Source organism: Capsella rubella, unplaced genomic scaffold (assembly GCF_000375325.1).
Source record: "Capsella rubella cultivar Monte Gargano unplaced genomic scaffold, Caprub1_0 scaffold_8, whole genome shotgun sequence".
Taxonomy (NCBI): domain Eukaryota; kingdom Viridiplantae; phylum Streptophyta; class Magnoliopsida; order Brassicales; family Brassicaceae; genus Capsella; species Capsella rubella.
Genome location: NW_006238916.1, coordinates 2144666 through 2159152, shown reverse-complemented (window position 1 = coordinate 2159152; position 14487 = coordinate 2144666). Strand labels below are relative to the sequence as shown.

The 14487-nt window shown below is 34.7% G+C and overlaps 4 protein-coding genes across 4 annotated transcripts; 2 read left to right on the top strand and 2 right to left on the bottom strand.

The window, feature by feature from the left end:
- Window positions 1-2488: 2488 nt before the first annotated feature.
- LOC17875046 (auxin-responsive protein IAA4) lies at window positions 2489-3706 on the top strand. The gene is made up of 3 exons (XM_006281105.2): window positions 2489-2769; window positions 2842-3144; window positions 3230-3706. The coding sequence occupies exons 1-3, from the start codon at window positions 2588-2590 to the stop codon at window positions 3303-3305; spliced, it is 561 nt and encodes a 186-aa protein (XP_006281167.1). The 5' UTR covers window positions 2489-2587; the 3' UTR covers window positions 3306-3706.
- Window positions 3707-4560: 854 nt separating this feature from the next.
- On the bottom strand, window positions 4561-6629 carry LOC17875675 (heme-binding-like protein At3g10130, chloroplastic). Its single transcript, XM_006279602.2, has 8 exons — window positions 6365-6629; window positions 6189-6275; window positions 6040-6110; window positions 5859-5960; window positions 5653-5757; window positions 5182-5317; window positions 4750-4859; window positions 4561-4643 (listed from the first exon to the last, which is right to left on the bottom strand). Exons 1-8 carry the CDS (start codon window positions 6603-6605, stop codon window positions 4569-4571), a joined length of 927 nt encoding a protein of 308 aa, XP_006279664.1. The 5' UTR covers window positions 6606-6629; the 3' UTR covers window positions 4561-4568.
- Window positions 6630-8251: 1622 nt separating this feature from the next.
- LOC17876251 (protein MITOFERRINLIKE 1, chloroplastic) lies at window positions 8252-9761 on the top strand. Its single transcript, XM_006281512.2, has one exon. The coding sequence runs from the start codon at window positions 8373-8375 to the stop codon at window positions 9594-9596; it is 1224 nt and encodes a 407-aa protein (XP_006281574.1). The 5' UTR covers window positions 8252-8372; the 3' UTR covers window positions 9597-9761.
- A 165-nt stretch (window positions 9762-9926) lies between these two features.
- LOC17875773 (alpha-mannosidase I MNS4) lies at window positions 9927-14425 on the bottom strand. Its single transcript, XM_006282313.2, has 17 exons — window positions 14105-14425; window positions 13671-13790; window positions 13486-13578; window positions 13268-13354; window positions 12909-12999; window positions 12748-12803; window positions 12561-12633; window positions 12267-12376; window positions 12028-12078; window positions 11793-11881; window positions 11624-11705; window positions 11424-11537; window positions 11238-11317; window positions 11015-11150; window positions 10853-10923; window positions 10562-10766; window positions 9927-10475 (listed from the first exon to the last, which is right to left on the bottom strand). Exons 1-17 carry the CDS (start codon window positions 14231-14233, stop codon window positions 10188-10190), a joined length of 1875 nt encoding a protein of 624 aa, XP_006282375.1. The 5' UTR covers window positions 14234-14425; the 3' UTR covers window positions 9927-10187.
- Between the last annotated feature and the right edge of the window lie 62 nt (window positions 14426-14487).

Genomic DNA, 14487 nt, shown 5'->3' with positions numbered 1-14487 from the left:
GTATGACTAGTATCATGCTTCAAGCTTAGATATATTCAACAATACTAATAAAAACTTGATAGGTTTCTAAAGAACACTAATTAACAAAGAAAACAAGAAAAATGGGATTTATATCTGGAAATTGGTGGCAATGTTGGGTTAAGTTACAACAAATGAATACAATGCATGTGATGGGAATTTTAATTATATTAGCTTCATATTGTTGCTGGCTTACTGATTTTATTATGATCATGTTTATGTATGATCATGTGGGTATCTATTTTATATCATTTGTTGGATCCAACTGTGGATCAATCCTACATCATATCTTAATAATTATTGAAAGAAAAATACATTTTGAACATTATCTTAAACTAATCATTCATTTACTAAAATTTTTATTAACATTATGTGTAATTGCAATTCGAAAAGGTAATTTGGATTGAAATCAAAATTGTTTGGTTAAGAAAATAGTAAATCTTTCTCCTTGGATTTTGTTAAAATCTATATCTACTTAAACTAGAAAATGATCCACGTGTTACGTGAGTGTAATAAAATATTATGCGTTAATTATTATTGTGTATGAATTATCAAAATTATAATTTAGAAGTATATGATAGTATTGTCAATGTGTTAATTATTATAATAAAGGTATTTTTACTTTTCAGTCTAGAGGATGAACTGATTTAAAATTTTAAATAGTTATAATTCAACATTTATAATCCTGAAGTATATCCTTAATTTTAAGGTCTAAGATAAATACTTTTAAAATATATAAATTCAATAGGTCACATTAGTCAGTAATAATATTTTAGTAGTAAAACAGCATTAATAAAAGTGACAAAATTTTTAAGATAAGATAAGTGAAAAAGAAATTTAAACAATTCGACATCGTAGTGGTTTAAATATTAAATTACGTAAAATACCTTATTATATATCTATATATAGAATTTAAAATTTATAAAAATATATAAATAAAAAATATTATGTTGCAGCCTTTGTTCATCTTAGCGTAGTTCAAAATATTTATTTTGAAACAATAAATTAAAATTATGTCTTTGTAAAAAATTTCCGTCCGTTTGGCTCATTTGAGTTGATCTTTTAGTATGATATTGACAAAAAAAAATTAAAATTATGTTTAGCGGTATACAGCTTATTAAATCCTAATCATATATATATCGCTAAACATAATGTATATATATATATAGATTCCAAATAAATTGATTTCTTTGCAATCACGGCCACAAAATGGAACCGAAGAGAATGTCATACGAACGCGATTTGTTGTTAGATGCATCTCATTTTCAGTATTTAATTTCTAACCATGCAATGAAAAGTTATGAAACCAAACGTTTCACATTTCAAATCAAACCCAAAGTCTTGTCGTCTACCTTGTAAAACAACAATAAATGCCTCTAAAATTCTCCTTTTAGAGGCAAATTCTCCAAATTGTTCACTTCCCAAATGTCGTAATCCATAAATCAATACTCAAAGAAAGACAATACTTGGCCATAAGCATTGAAATCGAGGCTCTCAATACAAATGCACCACAAGCATATATGACCATAGGTTTTTCAAATTTGGTCCTCCAAAAGAGATTAGTTTGGTTCACTAAAAGCATGACAAGTACATAAACTTGCCTTGCTGTAACATGAAATGAAACAAAGACAGAGAGATATCTAAAAAAAACCCAAAAACTATAAGTCCCCATAGATGATGAACTGTCTAAAGACAAAACCCTTTTAGATGATAAGATTTCTTGTCACTTTGTTTCTGGATTCATATATATGAAAATCATTAGAAGTTTCATATAGACAGAGAGACACATTAAGAGTGAGACACCAAAGTATAACCATGTGGTGTGGGTTGTTTCATTTACAAGAGAACAATCACCAAACCTGCTTTATCTCAAAGTTCAGATCTTTGGTATTCAAATCTAATAACCTCCTCAAAATCTTATCTTCAAACACACACACAAAACTATAAATGTGGTTTGACTTTAGACAGCTAGAGTTTCAACTCAATTGACTAGGATGGTCTAATCTTGATTTAACAAGAACCACAAATAGATGAAAGAGCAAATTCTTGGCTTTAAGAGATAGATGGAGAGGAGAGAGAGAGAGAGACTAAAGAGGTGACATATGCATATGGCAGACCACATGTAATGCTTACCCTACAAAAACTCAATGCTTGAACAAAAGAAAAGAGTTATAATATTCTGCACATGTGTGTACCATACTCAAAACCCCACTTCCTTGAAATAGGGTTACAGAGAAATGAATCTGGACTGTCCACTAAAGATCAAAGAAAGTATCTTTTTGTAATGAAGATGAAAGTGTCCCACAAATGTCCCCAAAATGATGGGACACACTTTGCCTCAAAGTTGCTGCTACTGTTTACTACCCCGACAGCTTTAGCTTTTGCCTTTGTCCTTAAATCAAGTTAATCCCTAAAATTACCAAAAGAAAGTGACTTTCAATTCCTATAAAACACTCTTCTTCACAAAGCCTCTTATCTCATCTCTCTCTCTATAGACAACCACAAGAACATAAAAACACACAAACAACAAAAAAAAAAGTTTCTTTCTTTGAAGATTGAATCCAAAGAAATGGAGAAAGTTGGTGATTATGATGAGCTTGTTAACCTAAAGGCAACAGAGCTGAGATTGGGATTACCAGGGACAGAAGAAGAAACTGTTCCTTGCGGTAAAAGCAACAAAAGAGCATTACCTGATGATACTGAGAAAGAGATTGAATCAACTGGCAAAACTGAAACAGCTTCTCCTCCAAAGTAAGTTTCTTTTGATTTGCAGGGCTCAGATTTTGGAGATGTGTATTGGTTATTGACCTTTTTCAATTGCAGGGCTCAGATTGTTGGATGGCCACCAGTTAGATCTTACAGAAAGAACAGCATCCAGACAAAGAAGAATGAATCTGAAGGTCAAGGAAACTATGTGAAAGTAAGTATGGATGGTGCTCCTTATCTAAGGAAGATAGATCTAACAGTGTATAAGAAGTATCCAGAGTTGATGAAATCACTTGAAAACATGTTCAAATTCTCTGTGGGTGAATATTCCGAGAGAGAAGGATACAAAGGCTCAGACTTTGTACCTACTTATGAAGACAAAGATGGTGATTGGATGCTTGTTGGTGATGTTCCTTGGGAGTAAGTCAAAAAATATCTTCAATTCATCTCTCAATAACTTATGACACAATCTTGATTTCGTACTTATGGTGTTTGATGTTTTCAGGATGTTTGTTTCGTCTTGTAAGAGGCTAAGGATCATGAAAGGATCAGAAGTTAAAGGTTTAGGTTGTGGTGTTTAACAAAAACCTAACTGAGAGACGAACATCAAATAGTTCAAAAACAGAGTTTTCTTTTTGTTGGTTCTGTTTCTTGAAACAGAGGAAACTGCTTGGGTTTTCGACAAACATACCTATGAATTTTTTACCTTATCGGTAAAAAAAAAAACTACTCTTTTTTCTTGTGGTGTTGTTGATTCTGTAACAGATGTAAACAGAGAGATGCTTAAAAATGGTCTTTAAGCATAAGTGTGAGAAAGATCTAAATCTAAACTTTAGCTTGTAACGACTCTGTTCTCAATTAAAAAGGGAAAAGGTTTTGCGGTGTTAGAAAGATCTTGATCTGAAAACATTATGTTTTGTGCTTTTTGTAATGTTGTTCTTACCGAACAAATTTGATGTTTTGATGTAATTACCAATTTCTATGTTCTGGTTTCTCTGCAAAATACAATAAAACAGAACAAGCAAATGGATCTTTAACCTAACTTGCAGATGAACAAACAACAAAGACAACTCATTAAAACCAAACCTGGCAAATAAAGACAGCTTTTAAGCAACTACATTGGATTCTAGAGTCTTTAAATTTAAAGATTATAGTTGTTTAATCACCAAGAGAGAGAGATTAGCGAAATCTAGTGGAGCAGTGAGAATATTTTTGGGGTTTTGTAAAATGTTTATATTATCTTTTTGTTGTTACTAGTTTGAACTTTGGTCCCCCACACCTTCAACAAGTAAATCTACCCAACTGTGCTAATTTGTCTCCACTATCACTTATAACAATCTCATTAAGAAACTTTGGAATCAGAGCCTACTTTGTTTTAATAAAATGGTATAGGTTCATTGAATTGTATTTCTTTCTATAGGAAACTTCCCTTTGTGCTTCAACCATCTTTTTTACATTCAAACCTAATGCTTTTGAAGCAAGGTGATGATTATAATAAGGTCTAGCATAGCATATTCAAAATTTGTATCAAAACCAATAAAATGTGAATTTGTTAAGATAGAATTCTCCAAAAAGGTAAAAGGCCTACGCGTCTGAGTGCTTGTTTGGGATAGTTTCAAACCCTATAGGCATCTCTCGAATTGGCCTATAAGCAAAGCAACGATCCATAATGGTCGGTGAAGAAAATGGCTTCTTAGACCATTAGTTAATAATTACTACTCATTTTCAACTATTCAAGTAAACGTGTTTTGTCCTTTGCACATATATTTTAACTGTGTGTGTGTATATGCATAGTATAGACATGTATGTATGTACTTGTTGTGAAAAGGGGGGGGGGGGGGGGGCTAATCTTCTTTGCTTTCAACTTCGAGAGAGACTTCGTTGCGGCGCGTAAACGGCAGAGTAAATGGTGGATTATACTGCAGGAAAGGAATTCATTAGTGTCAGTCGGTAGAGAGTCTAAAGGCCTAAGGTATGGATGATCACTATGTTAATCCATTTAGCCATTTATGATTGTTGATGAACCTGTGCAACTTCAACTGATACTCCATCTCTCACTCGAAACTTTTTGTCATTTTGAAGAGCCCTCCTTAGTTCTTGTTCCCGTCTCTCAATCTCTTCATTGGTAACATAGCCTGAAAAACAAAGTTGATTTTGTTCATCGATCACAACAAAAAACTGATTGTGTTAGATGCTTCAAGAGGTACCCTATGAAAGACAACCTTGATGAATATATAATGAACATATTATCATGTGTTTACATGTCAAGCTTATGTATATAACACATTAGAATAGTCATTATTACTATAGATAATTCATTATCTTGTTTGCAATCATGAGAAAACAGGCAAATAAGACTGGAACTAGTTTGGGATTTTCTGGTCTATATCTTTGATTATTCAAACTGGAGTATTAGTATCATCAGACCTACGTGGAAGTGAAATCGAGTATCTTTACCTGAGAAGGCGACAACAGCAACAATCTTTCGTGGCACCTCCTGAATTTTGACTGAAGGATCTTTTGGCAATGGCAAATTCGAACCATACTTAGAGGGCATGACAAAAGACATCCGCCACTGGTTTTGATCTTTTGCCTGAAGCAATAGTACACATGCAAATAAAATAAGATACTAACTGACTAGGAGTACGACCGAGAACAAGATAAAAGATGAACCATAAATAACTTCATAAAACAAGTTTTTGTGAGAAACTAACAGGTATGTTGGTTCCTAGCACTTACGTAACAGGAAAATAATACTCTACTACTGATCTAGACTCTAGAGTGTGATGACCTCAATAAACATTCATCTAGATATGGTAATAAACATAAGAAACCAAAGCTACTCCAAAGTATTATATCTATGTTAAAGCAAACTAAGAACTTCCAAAAAGAGAAGCTTCATGATCCATCGATAAGATATAATAATACCTTGCTAGTTATCAAGGGAGTTGTCATTTCCATCTTTTCTCCAACAGACTCGACTTTACGAGTAACAACAGGGGTTGTCATTTCCATCTTCTCTTTTATTGTGTTCTATTGAAAACAACACACAAGTATCAAAATTTGAAAGTAAAACAACATTGAAAAGGTGCAGCAAAAAGTTCACAAGGAAAGGAATGATTCAGAATAAGTACCTTACCAAAGAGGTACTCAGCTAACACATTGAAAGACTTAGAAGCACCATAGACATCAAATCCAGTTTCCCCTGGCATTGTAGTCTCGGCCACAAAATAAGGCTGTTTCAAAATTCATAACATCAAACTAAGACCCCCCAATTAAACAAAGAGGGAGAGTGAAACCAACACTAAGAACAACCTCAACTTCTCTAATCTCGTACTTGTCTGTCCTACTTAGAACTCTGAAGTTCATCGTCTCCAGATCCGGAACTAGAGAAAAATTCAAGCTTTAGCAAATAAATTGTGAGCACTGAGCACAAAGCTAACATTTTTAAGCTACAAACTAACCAGACATTAAAGCTTCTTCAAGATTAGAGCTATTGAATCTCTTGGGAAACACGTATTTCGCAGTCTCCACAGCCAAATCAGCCAAAACTAGAATCAAATTTTGACAATGAGAAAGTTCAGATTACAGCAAAATAGAAATCAAGTTAAGAAGACTACAAAAAGATGGAAACTTTTACGGCGTTGAGATACAGAGGAAGCCTGAGAGACGAGAGCAAAGACGAGAGAAACCCTAGATTCAGTGGCGGACACGGCGGCTTGACTCTGCCGCTGCCTCGCCGTTCTGACGCCGGAGCTAACAATTGAGCATCTCCGGTTACGTTTTCGATACGAATTGAGATCGATTGAGAATTTCTTGTGAGACGAAGAGACAAGCGAAATGGATGATGATGCAATTGCAATGGAGGAGCTGATCATCATCTTCTTTGTCTCTCTTCTTCGCAATCAAACTCTTTACTGTTTTTATTTTATTCCCAAACATTTATTTATTTATATGAACGATTTTTTCCAGAAAAACGATGCCGTTTTAATGGACGGTTTACTTTTCATACCGGTAGGTTTCTTGCTACGAACCAATCGGTTCATGATTATAAGCTAAGCATTGTTCATTAATTATTGATTGGTTATTTTAACTATAATAATTTCAGTTACCAACTTATGCCTCTATCAAATCACACGATACAAGCACTCTCATTTATAAATGGTCATAGTAGATTTATAGTGAAAACTTTGTACATGGGATTTTAATTTCTTAATTTTTGTATATATTGCCGATATTAATCTATTTTTTTCAACATTTTTTTTTCATTGCATGGTAAATGACTTACACCATTGTTTTTTTCTGAACATGTAAAAAATATGTTTAGTGTGCAACATATTACATAGAGATTTTAGTTTATGGTCTAAATATTGGTTGTTGAAACATTATATATTATTTAGAGAAATTCCTCTAAATGATGCTATCTAATCTTTTCACATATTTTAATAGGTCTCCCAATAAATAATAATATTTATTATTTATTGGGAGACCTATTAAAATATGTGAAAAGATTAGTTAAATTATCAAAATAACTAGATTTTCTATGAATAAATTTATCCTTAATGGTACATCAAATTATCCTTAAGAAAATCACAAAATCATCTTTATCGATTGGCGATGAAAAAAATACAATTGCTAGTCAAAGTTGGTACAATAGTGTAATACTTAAAACAATCATAAAATGATTATTCTTATAAATATTGTTTAGTTATTTCCTAAGGCTAGACTAACATATATCTTTCCATGCATATAGTAAGCTTCCATACCAAAAAAATTTCATGTACGTCCAAGTTGTTTCCCCCACTATTGTTATTTCAAATCCAAACAAGATATTATTATCTTATATGTGTTGAATCGTCTATCCATCTTTCAAAAAAAAAAAGTACGTGAAAGTGTTAGAAGGACCAAAACACACTTTCTATGATTTAAATGAATTAGGAAAGAAATAGATTCATCACACATGATATATGGATGCAACCATTGAACTTATTTGTCAAATGACACATACTTATTATTTAAAATCATGATATATATCTTTTAATTATAACATATGAAAATCGTTAATTAATAATATATAAGAGTAATATTTTTGTTTTTTTTGTTTTTAAATCTATTTATATTACTAAAGAAACAGATTCATCACACGTAAAATATAAATGAATAGTAATAATATATCTTAGTTAAAGAAGACGCTCTCAAATCTTCAAAGATCACCATATACATCAAAACATTAAAAGTCAATAAATAATGAAATATATCGAAGTAATTTTTTTTTTTTTTTACCATTTAATTTATAGTGTCTACCATATATACATATACTAGGCACTATTGAAATTTGAAGTGGATTACACTACCCAAAAATATAATCTTTGCATAAGCTTATGGTAAAGCCTCTTTAATTGTCACACAAATTTTAAAAGCATTATTATAAATGTACTAGATTAGTAGATTCCATCAAAGAAGCTATTTTTGGGGGTTTCTTATTTTCAGTTTAGTCTCTGAAATTTTTTTTCTGTTTTTTTTTTCTTTCCTAGCCACTAATTATTACAAAACACGAATTGAATTTAATTTATTTTTGTTGGGTTTTGTACTCATCTATCATCTTTATATGTTTGGTTCTCCTTGCTCAAGCTTCCCCCAAATCAGCAATGGAAGCTAGACTCTCCGAGACTCTTGGTCTCCCATCTCCGAGTCGTAATCACTGCCTTGTTCCAAACGATTTCAATTCCCTCTTCACTCATTTCTCCGATCTAACCTCCGTCCAAAGCCCTATCGTCAGAAACCCTAAACCCAAAACCAAAACCAAAACCTCTCAGAAACTTACAGCAAAGTTGGGAAGATCTAACCCATGTTTTGCATCTACATCAGTCTCGGATCCAATCCACACCAAACCCGGATCCGAATTCCTGAAATGGATCAAACCCGCATCACGAAACAGTCCAAGAATTCAAACACTCATGAAACAACTCTCTGTTTGGGAACGTGCCATCATCGGTGCAGGAGCCGGTGGACTTGCCGGAGCTTTTACATACGTTGCTCTTCTCCCACTTGATACAATCAAAACCAAGCTTCAAACCAAAGGCGCGTCTCAGGTTTATAGCAACGCGTTTGATGCTATAGTTAAAACATTTCAAGCAAAAGGTGTGTTAGGTTTTTACAGTGGTGTCTCCGCCGTGATTGTTGGGTCTACGTTTTCCTCCGCTGTGTATTTCGGTACCTGTGAGTTTGGTAAGTCTCTACTCTCCAAATTCCCGGATTTTCCGACTGTGCTTATCCCGCCTACTGCTGGTGCTATGGGAAACATAATCTCGTCTGCTATAATGGTTCCTAAAGAGCTCATTACACAGAGAATGCAAGCTGGAGCTAGTGGGAGATCGTATCAAGTATTGCTTAAGATTCTTGAGAAAGATGGAATCTTGGGGCTTTATGCGGGTTATTCGGCTACATTGTTGAGGAATTTGCCGGCTGGTGTACTTAGTTATTCGTCGTTTGAGTACTTGAAAGCTGCGGTTTTGGAGAAGACGCAGCAGAGTCAGCTTGAGCCTTTGCAGAGTGTTTGTTGTGGTGCGTTGGCTGGTGCGATATCTGCTTCGATAACTACACCGTTAGATGTTGTGAAGACTAGGCTGATGACGCAGATTCATGTGGAGACAGTGAATGAAATGTATTCTGGTGTAGCTGGGACAGTGAGTCAGATACTAAAAGAGGAAGGTTGGGTTGGTTTTACTCGTGGCATGGGACCTCGAGTTCTTCACAGCGCTTGTTTCTCAGCCATCGGTTATTTTGCATTTGAGACTGCCAGGCTTACAATCTTGAATGAATATTTGAAGAGGAAAGAAGATTCTGAAACTAAACTTGATGCTGATTCTTGAGTTTGGTTGTGCTATTGTCCATGGTTCTCAAAGAAGCATTACTCTTTTAACATTGTTGGGTTGTTTCAGGGACAAGCTGAGTTGTTTCAAAAAATATATTCACTTTTGCTGCATTTTCATGCTGGCTTTATCTAGTTTGTTTTCAATCTGATTCGATTTCTTTCAGATTCTGTCTTGATAGACTGCCATGCTTTCCTTCAATCTCATGTCATTTTTGGCTGTAGAGAATTTCTTGTGAGACGAAGAGAAAAGAGAAAGGGATGATGATGCAATTGCAACGGAGGAGCTGATCATCATCTTCGTCTCTTCGCAATCAAAATCTTTTCGGAGTTTCGTTCACTGTTTCTATTTTATTCCCAGAAAGAAAATACTAACAAAAAATGGAGAATGATGTTGATGATGATTATCCAATATTAACAAAAAGAAAGCTTACATCTCCCACATACCTGTGGATCTGTAACGCACAGACTTCTTTCGGAGCATGAACATAGTTTATGGATTCGCTGCAACACTCAGTCACTACGGATGAGATAGAAAAATTGAATCTATATATTCCTAAACAAAGTATTTGTAAAAATATATGGGAGAAAGCTAAGAAGAGTATAGTCTTCGATCATCAGTTTCTGACTCTAACAAGGTTAGCTCTTGACTGTTTTGGTCATTGCTACTACCACCAGAGATGGTCATAATTGGTTCAGACTGAGAACTAAATCCTTCTTCATCAACCTGTTGTTTCTTCTCCACTGTATCTGAGATCAACACAATCGAACTGCTTGTAGTTTCCGGTTTAGGTTGATTGACATCTTCACGATCTGTCTTCTCCGGTTGAACATAAGACAAACCGTATTTCTGAGCATGTGTTAGACCTGGGCATAAACCCTACAGAACCCAAACCAGAAGAAGGTTTCATAAGCTACCCTAAGAAAGAGATGAAGATACTGTACAGTCTTTTTTTTTACACTGACCTTAATCAAACCAGTAACTGGAAAAGATTCATGGTAAGGATATATGTTACTGCGCTCATTGTGGTTACTCTCTTCTTCAAGGACTTCTTGTTCTGGTTTTGTGAAGTTGCTTAAACAATATCCACCAAGGTACGAACAATGTTCTCGAGCTAGAGATATTTGTGGTGTTAGTGGTAATAGATGACCTTCAGTGCTAAAGATGTACCTGAAGATTGAGTAAATCAACAAGATTAGAGAACTGTTGCAGCAATTGTGAAGATCAAGAGGCTAATGTGGTGGAGATATTTGTACTTGTAAGGGCCATTGTCTACGAGGTTATCTGAATCAACAGCTAAGTCAAAGAGTAGCCATAAGTACTTTACCTGAAATATTTGTGAAATGCAAAAACAAGTCAAGGTTTTAAGGTAAGCAAGTTAATGCATGTTGAGAAGCAGAGGTTTTTAATTATTTTACAGTTTCTGCGAGGAAGAAGCTCTCCATGTGATCTTCTTGTTTATGAAGTTCAACATCAGTGATGTGACAATAACCGCAAGGACATTTTGCCCCATATTGCAAACTAGCAACAAAGTCACGTCCTGCATCAAGATACCTGTCGACGAGCGATTTGTATTTCACTCAGTAGTGTAATCATCTTTGGTAAAGGAACTGAAAAAAGCTAACTAAGTAAATTGGTCACCTGGGATCTTTGGTAGCTTTGTACAACCAATATGTGCTCTCAATTAATTCTGGCCTTAGTGGATAACTCTTTTGCCCATACTGCAAGATATATGAAGAATATCAATGAGGTTGTAACATCATAGTACCACCAGACGATGAAACTTAATAATGTGATCACCAAGACATTTAAATTAAGATGGAGTACCTGGACACTAAGTGTAGCAAGATTAAAACCCTCAGGGGTGAAACCATATCTTTTCCAGACGCTAAAGAATGCAGTGTGAGTCCTAATCGCCGGATCAACATCTCCAGCTAAAACCTTTTGTGAGAGAATAGAAAACATCATAGTTTAATTTTCCAGCCTAAACATATTAAAAATTGTTCAAACATACAATCACTGTTTACCTGAAGCCCTGGCCAGAAAGCTTGAAGGCTATTGAATACTGGCCAAACAATAGCAGCAGAATCCATATTGACTTCTACATACCTATGACAAAACTAGAAGAAACAATAAGTCCAAACAAAGGAATTGCTTGTTCATGTTTCTAATAAACAAAAGATTCAGAAAGCTTACCAGGGATCCTTGTGAAGGTACTGCATTGCAGATCTGTAAGCTTCTTGAAAAATGTATAAATATTCCTCATCCCCAAATAGTATATAAGCCTGAAATTGTTTAGTGTTAACTCAAATAACTAAATAGAAAGCTCGGAAAACTTCAGTGCCACTCAAATTTTATGCAAGGTTGAAGAGCGAAACTGAATATATCAGCTTCTGACTTTCTAAAACTTGGCATTGTGTCACTTACTAACCTTGAGGAGATACTCATAGAAGGAGTCAATGCTTGTTCCTATACCAGCATCCTGCCAAGTAGACAGTACCATTCAGAGTTTGGGTGACACAAAAATTGACCAATTATCTTTTCAAAGCAAAGTTCCAAAAATGAATAAGAGCCTTATAATTTGTTAACTGAAGTATGCCAAAAGTCGTAGTTTTATGACATATAAAGAATCCTTTTTTTTGTCAATTTATGGACGAAAATAGGTGTTACCTTCTGTGTCCATTCACCTGTAAAGACATTGATGTGAGCACCAACCAAGTCGAGATTTGAACGACGTGCCCATAGTCCCCTCACCGCATTTTTCGCAACTTGTTCGAAAACTTCAATTTAACAAAGTTGGACCACCATGTAAGAGAACGTAAAAAACAGAAAAAAATCGACATTACATATCTTGGAATCGAAATGATATGATGGGAGAATAAAGAGAGCTAAAGAGCAGTATTGGTAGTGATTAAACTGATTTATGATTAGATAAGAAATGCCAAAGCTCATAGCTTCACTCACCAGGATCATTTGTTAAACGACTTAGCACGCCAAACTCTAAAGACAGAGTACCACCACCAGCTGTTGATGTTATCTGAGCAACCAAAAACCAAAGATGCAATTTTCTAAATAGATGAGTCCAATATATGGATTAAAAGATAAGATAGGCAAACTGAAGACCAGTCTGAAGGAATAAGAAGATGTTTACCTTGCTTTCATGTTTGTCAACACCGTACATCAAATTCACAGATCCAAATGGGATTCCTATAGAAAGAAAAGAAGAAGGATATGACAGGCAATCCCCCGTTTTCGCTTATCATATTCATATGCATGCCGGCTTATCAATGAGAGATAACAAGAAGACCATACCAGTCGGTGTATCGAAAGCAGGAAGCATTCTCCGTGTCAAATCCTCAGCCAAGACCAGTAACTCATTGTCATAAGATGGAATTCTCATGCCCTATCATCAGATTAAACTCTATTCAAGTTTACATGGCAAACAGCAAAAACTACTTAAGGATATATTAAGTACTTGGTAGTCCAATAGAAAGGTTAAAAAAAGCAGGAAACATAAGATTAGTTTCAGATAAAGCCTAGCTACTTTATGCTCAAATGGCCGTATACTTAGTTGCAAAAGTTATACATTTGCTTTCTACCTGAAGAATGTAAAAATACCCTAGTGTAAGATGACATCACGGCAAAGATTTAGCTAAACAGAAGAAAAGTACCGTTGCATAATCACTTGCAATCAGATGAGCAGAAAGTAAACCCCCAAGGACTCGGATAGTTGTCTCAAACACAGAGACAGTTTTGTTCTACAGTTAAAAAAGACATGTATCAGTGCATCAACTTCACTGCCATGTTACGGTTTACCAAAGGAACACTAGAGAAAATAACAATTAAAAACTTGGTCTTGCTAGAGAAGCCAAAACCAATCATTACTCACTATATTAAACTGAAGATTTTTACCAATCCATTCAACAGAAGAAGTGAAGCGCTCTCGGTCTCCAAGTAATGCTAATGTATCCAATGAGTCAATCTACACAAATGCCACCAAAATCATATCAAGGTTCTACTTCTACATAACACAGAGCCTTAAACAAGCCAAGTTCATATATTAAAGTAGTTTACCAAGGTCAACGCATAGCCTCCAAGAGTATCTTCTCCTTGGCAAGATAATGGTCTCAATTCATCGAGAGGAAAAGCATTGTTCATATATCCATCAAAAGCATGATAAAACATCCCACGTACCTATACTCAATGTTAAAACTAGAGCAATTAAATTAAGTAACTATGAAACAACAAGGAGCTAAAACACCACCAAACCAAGTGGTACTCAGCTAATTAATAAGCAAAACTACTAAATGTTCTTCTCAAATAGGCTAAAGAACTTAACTTTACCACATAATCAACATCAATGAGTAACTATAACATCCAAAGGTCAAGACTTTACGGGACCCAGAAAACTAAAATTGCTCTAATACTCAATTTGGAGAGGACAGAACTGATAAACCAATCGATGACCAAAAGTATAAACAGAATCAGATCTGTCGAGGAGTATTTACCTCGTCTCTAAGCTGTTTAGCTTCTTCAGGCTTAACACTCTCGGCGAGGACTCCATGGTGAAGAACAAGACTCGAGAATGTCAGAGAGATCAAGATGGAAATCAAAAGCCACCTGTAATTTGATTCCATCAAAGAAGCTATTTTGTGGGGGTTTCTTATTTTCAGTTTAGTCTCTGAGTTGAATGAATCTTCTTCTCAGACATCATCACTGGATCTCTTTTGTCCGAGGTGATTCTTGAGTTTTTCAACTGCGTCACTCGGTGGCTCTCTTGTCCTTCAAACACGATTCAGGAGCGATAAAATTTTATTTCTGTTTTTTTTTCTTTCCTAGCCATTAATTATTGGAAAACACAAATTGAATTTAATTTTTTTTGTTGGGTTTT

Coding starts and splice junctions, on each gene's coding strand:
- LOC17875046 (XM_006281105.2), top strand. CDS start 2,588: ATGGAGAAAGTTGGTGATTATGATGAGCTTGTTAACCTAAAGGCAACA. Junction 2,770..2,841: donor GAAACAGCTTCTCCTCCAAA/GTAAGTTTCTTT, acceptor TTTCAATTGCAG/GGCTCAGATTGTTGGATGGC. Junction 3,145..3,229: donor GTTGGTGATGTTCCTTGGGA/GTAAGTCAAAAA, acceptor TGATGTTTTCAG/GATGTTTGTTTCGTCTTGTA.
- LOC17875675 (XM_006279602.2), bottom strand. CDS start 6,605: ATGATGATCAGCTCCTCCATTGCAATTGCATCATCATCCATTTCGCTT. Junction 5,961..6,039: donor ACGAGATTAGAGAAGTTGAG/GTTGTTCTTAGT, acceptor ATTTTGAAACAG/CCTTATTTTGTGGCCGAGAC. Junction 4,644..4,749: donor TATCAGTTGAAGTTGCACAG/GTTCATCAACAA, acceptor CCTTTCCTGCAG/TATAATCCACCATTTACTCT.
- LOC17876251 (XM_006281512.2), top strand. CDS start 8,373: ATGGAAGCTAGACTCTCCGAGACTCTTGGTCTCCCATCTCCGAGTCGT.
- LOC17875773 (XM_006282313.2), bottom strand. CDS start 14,233: ATGGAATCAAATTACAGGTGGCTTTTGATTTCCATCTTGATCTCTCTG. Junction 13,000..13,267: donor TTGCAAGTGATTATGCAACG/GTACTTTTCTTC, acceptor ATCTGATGATAG/GGCATGAGAATTCCATCTTA. Junction 10,767..10,852: donor GTAGACAATGGCCCTTACAA/GTACAAATATCT, acceptor CTCAATCTTCAG/GTACATCTTTAGCACTGAAG.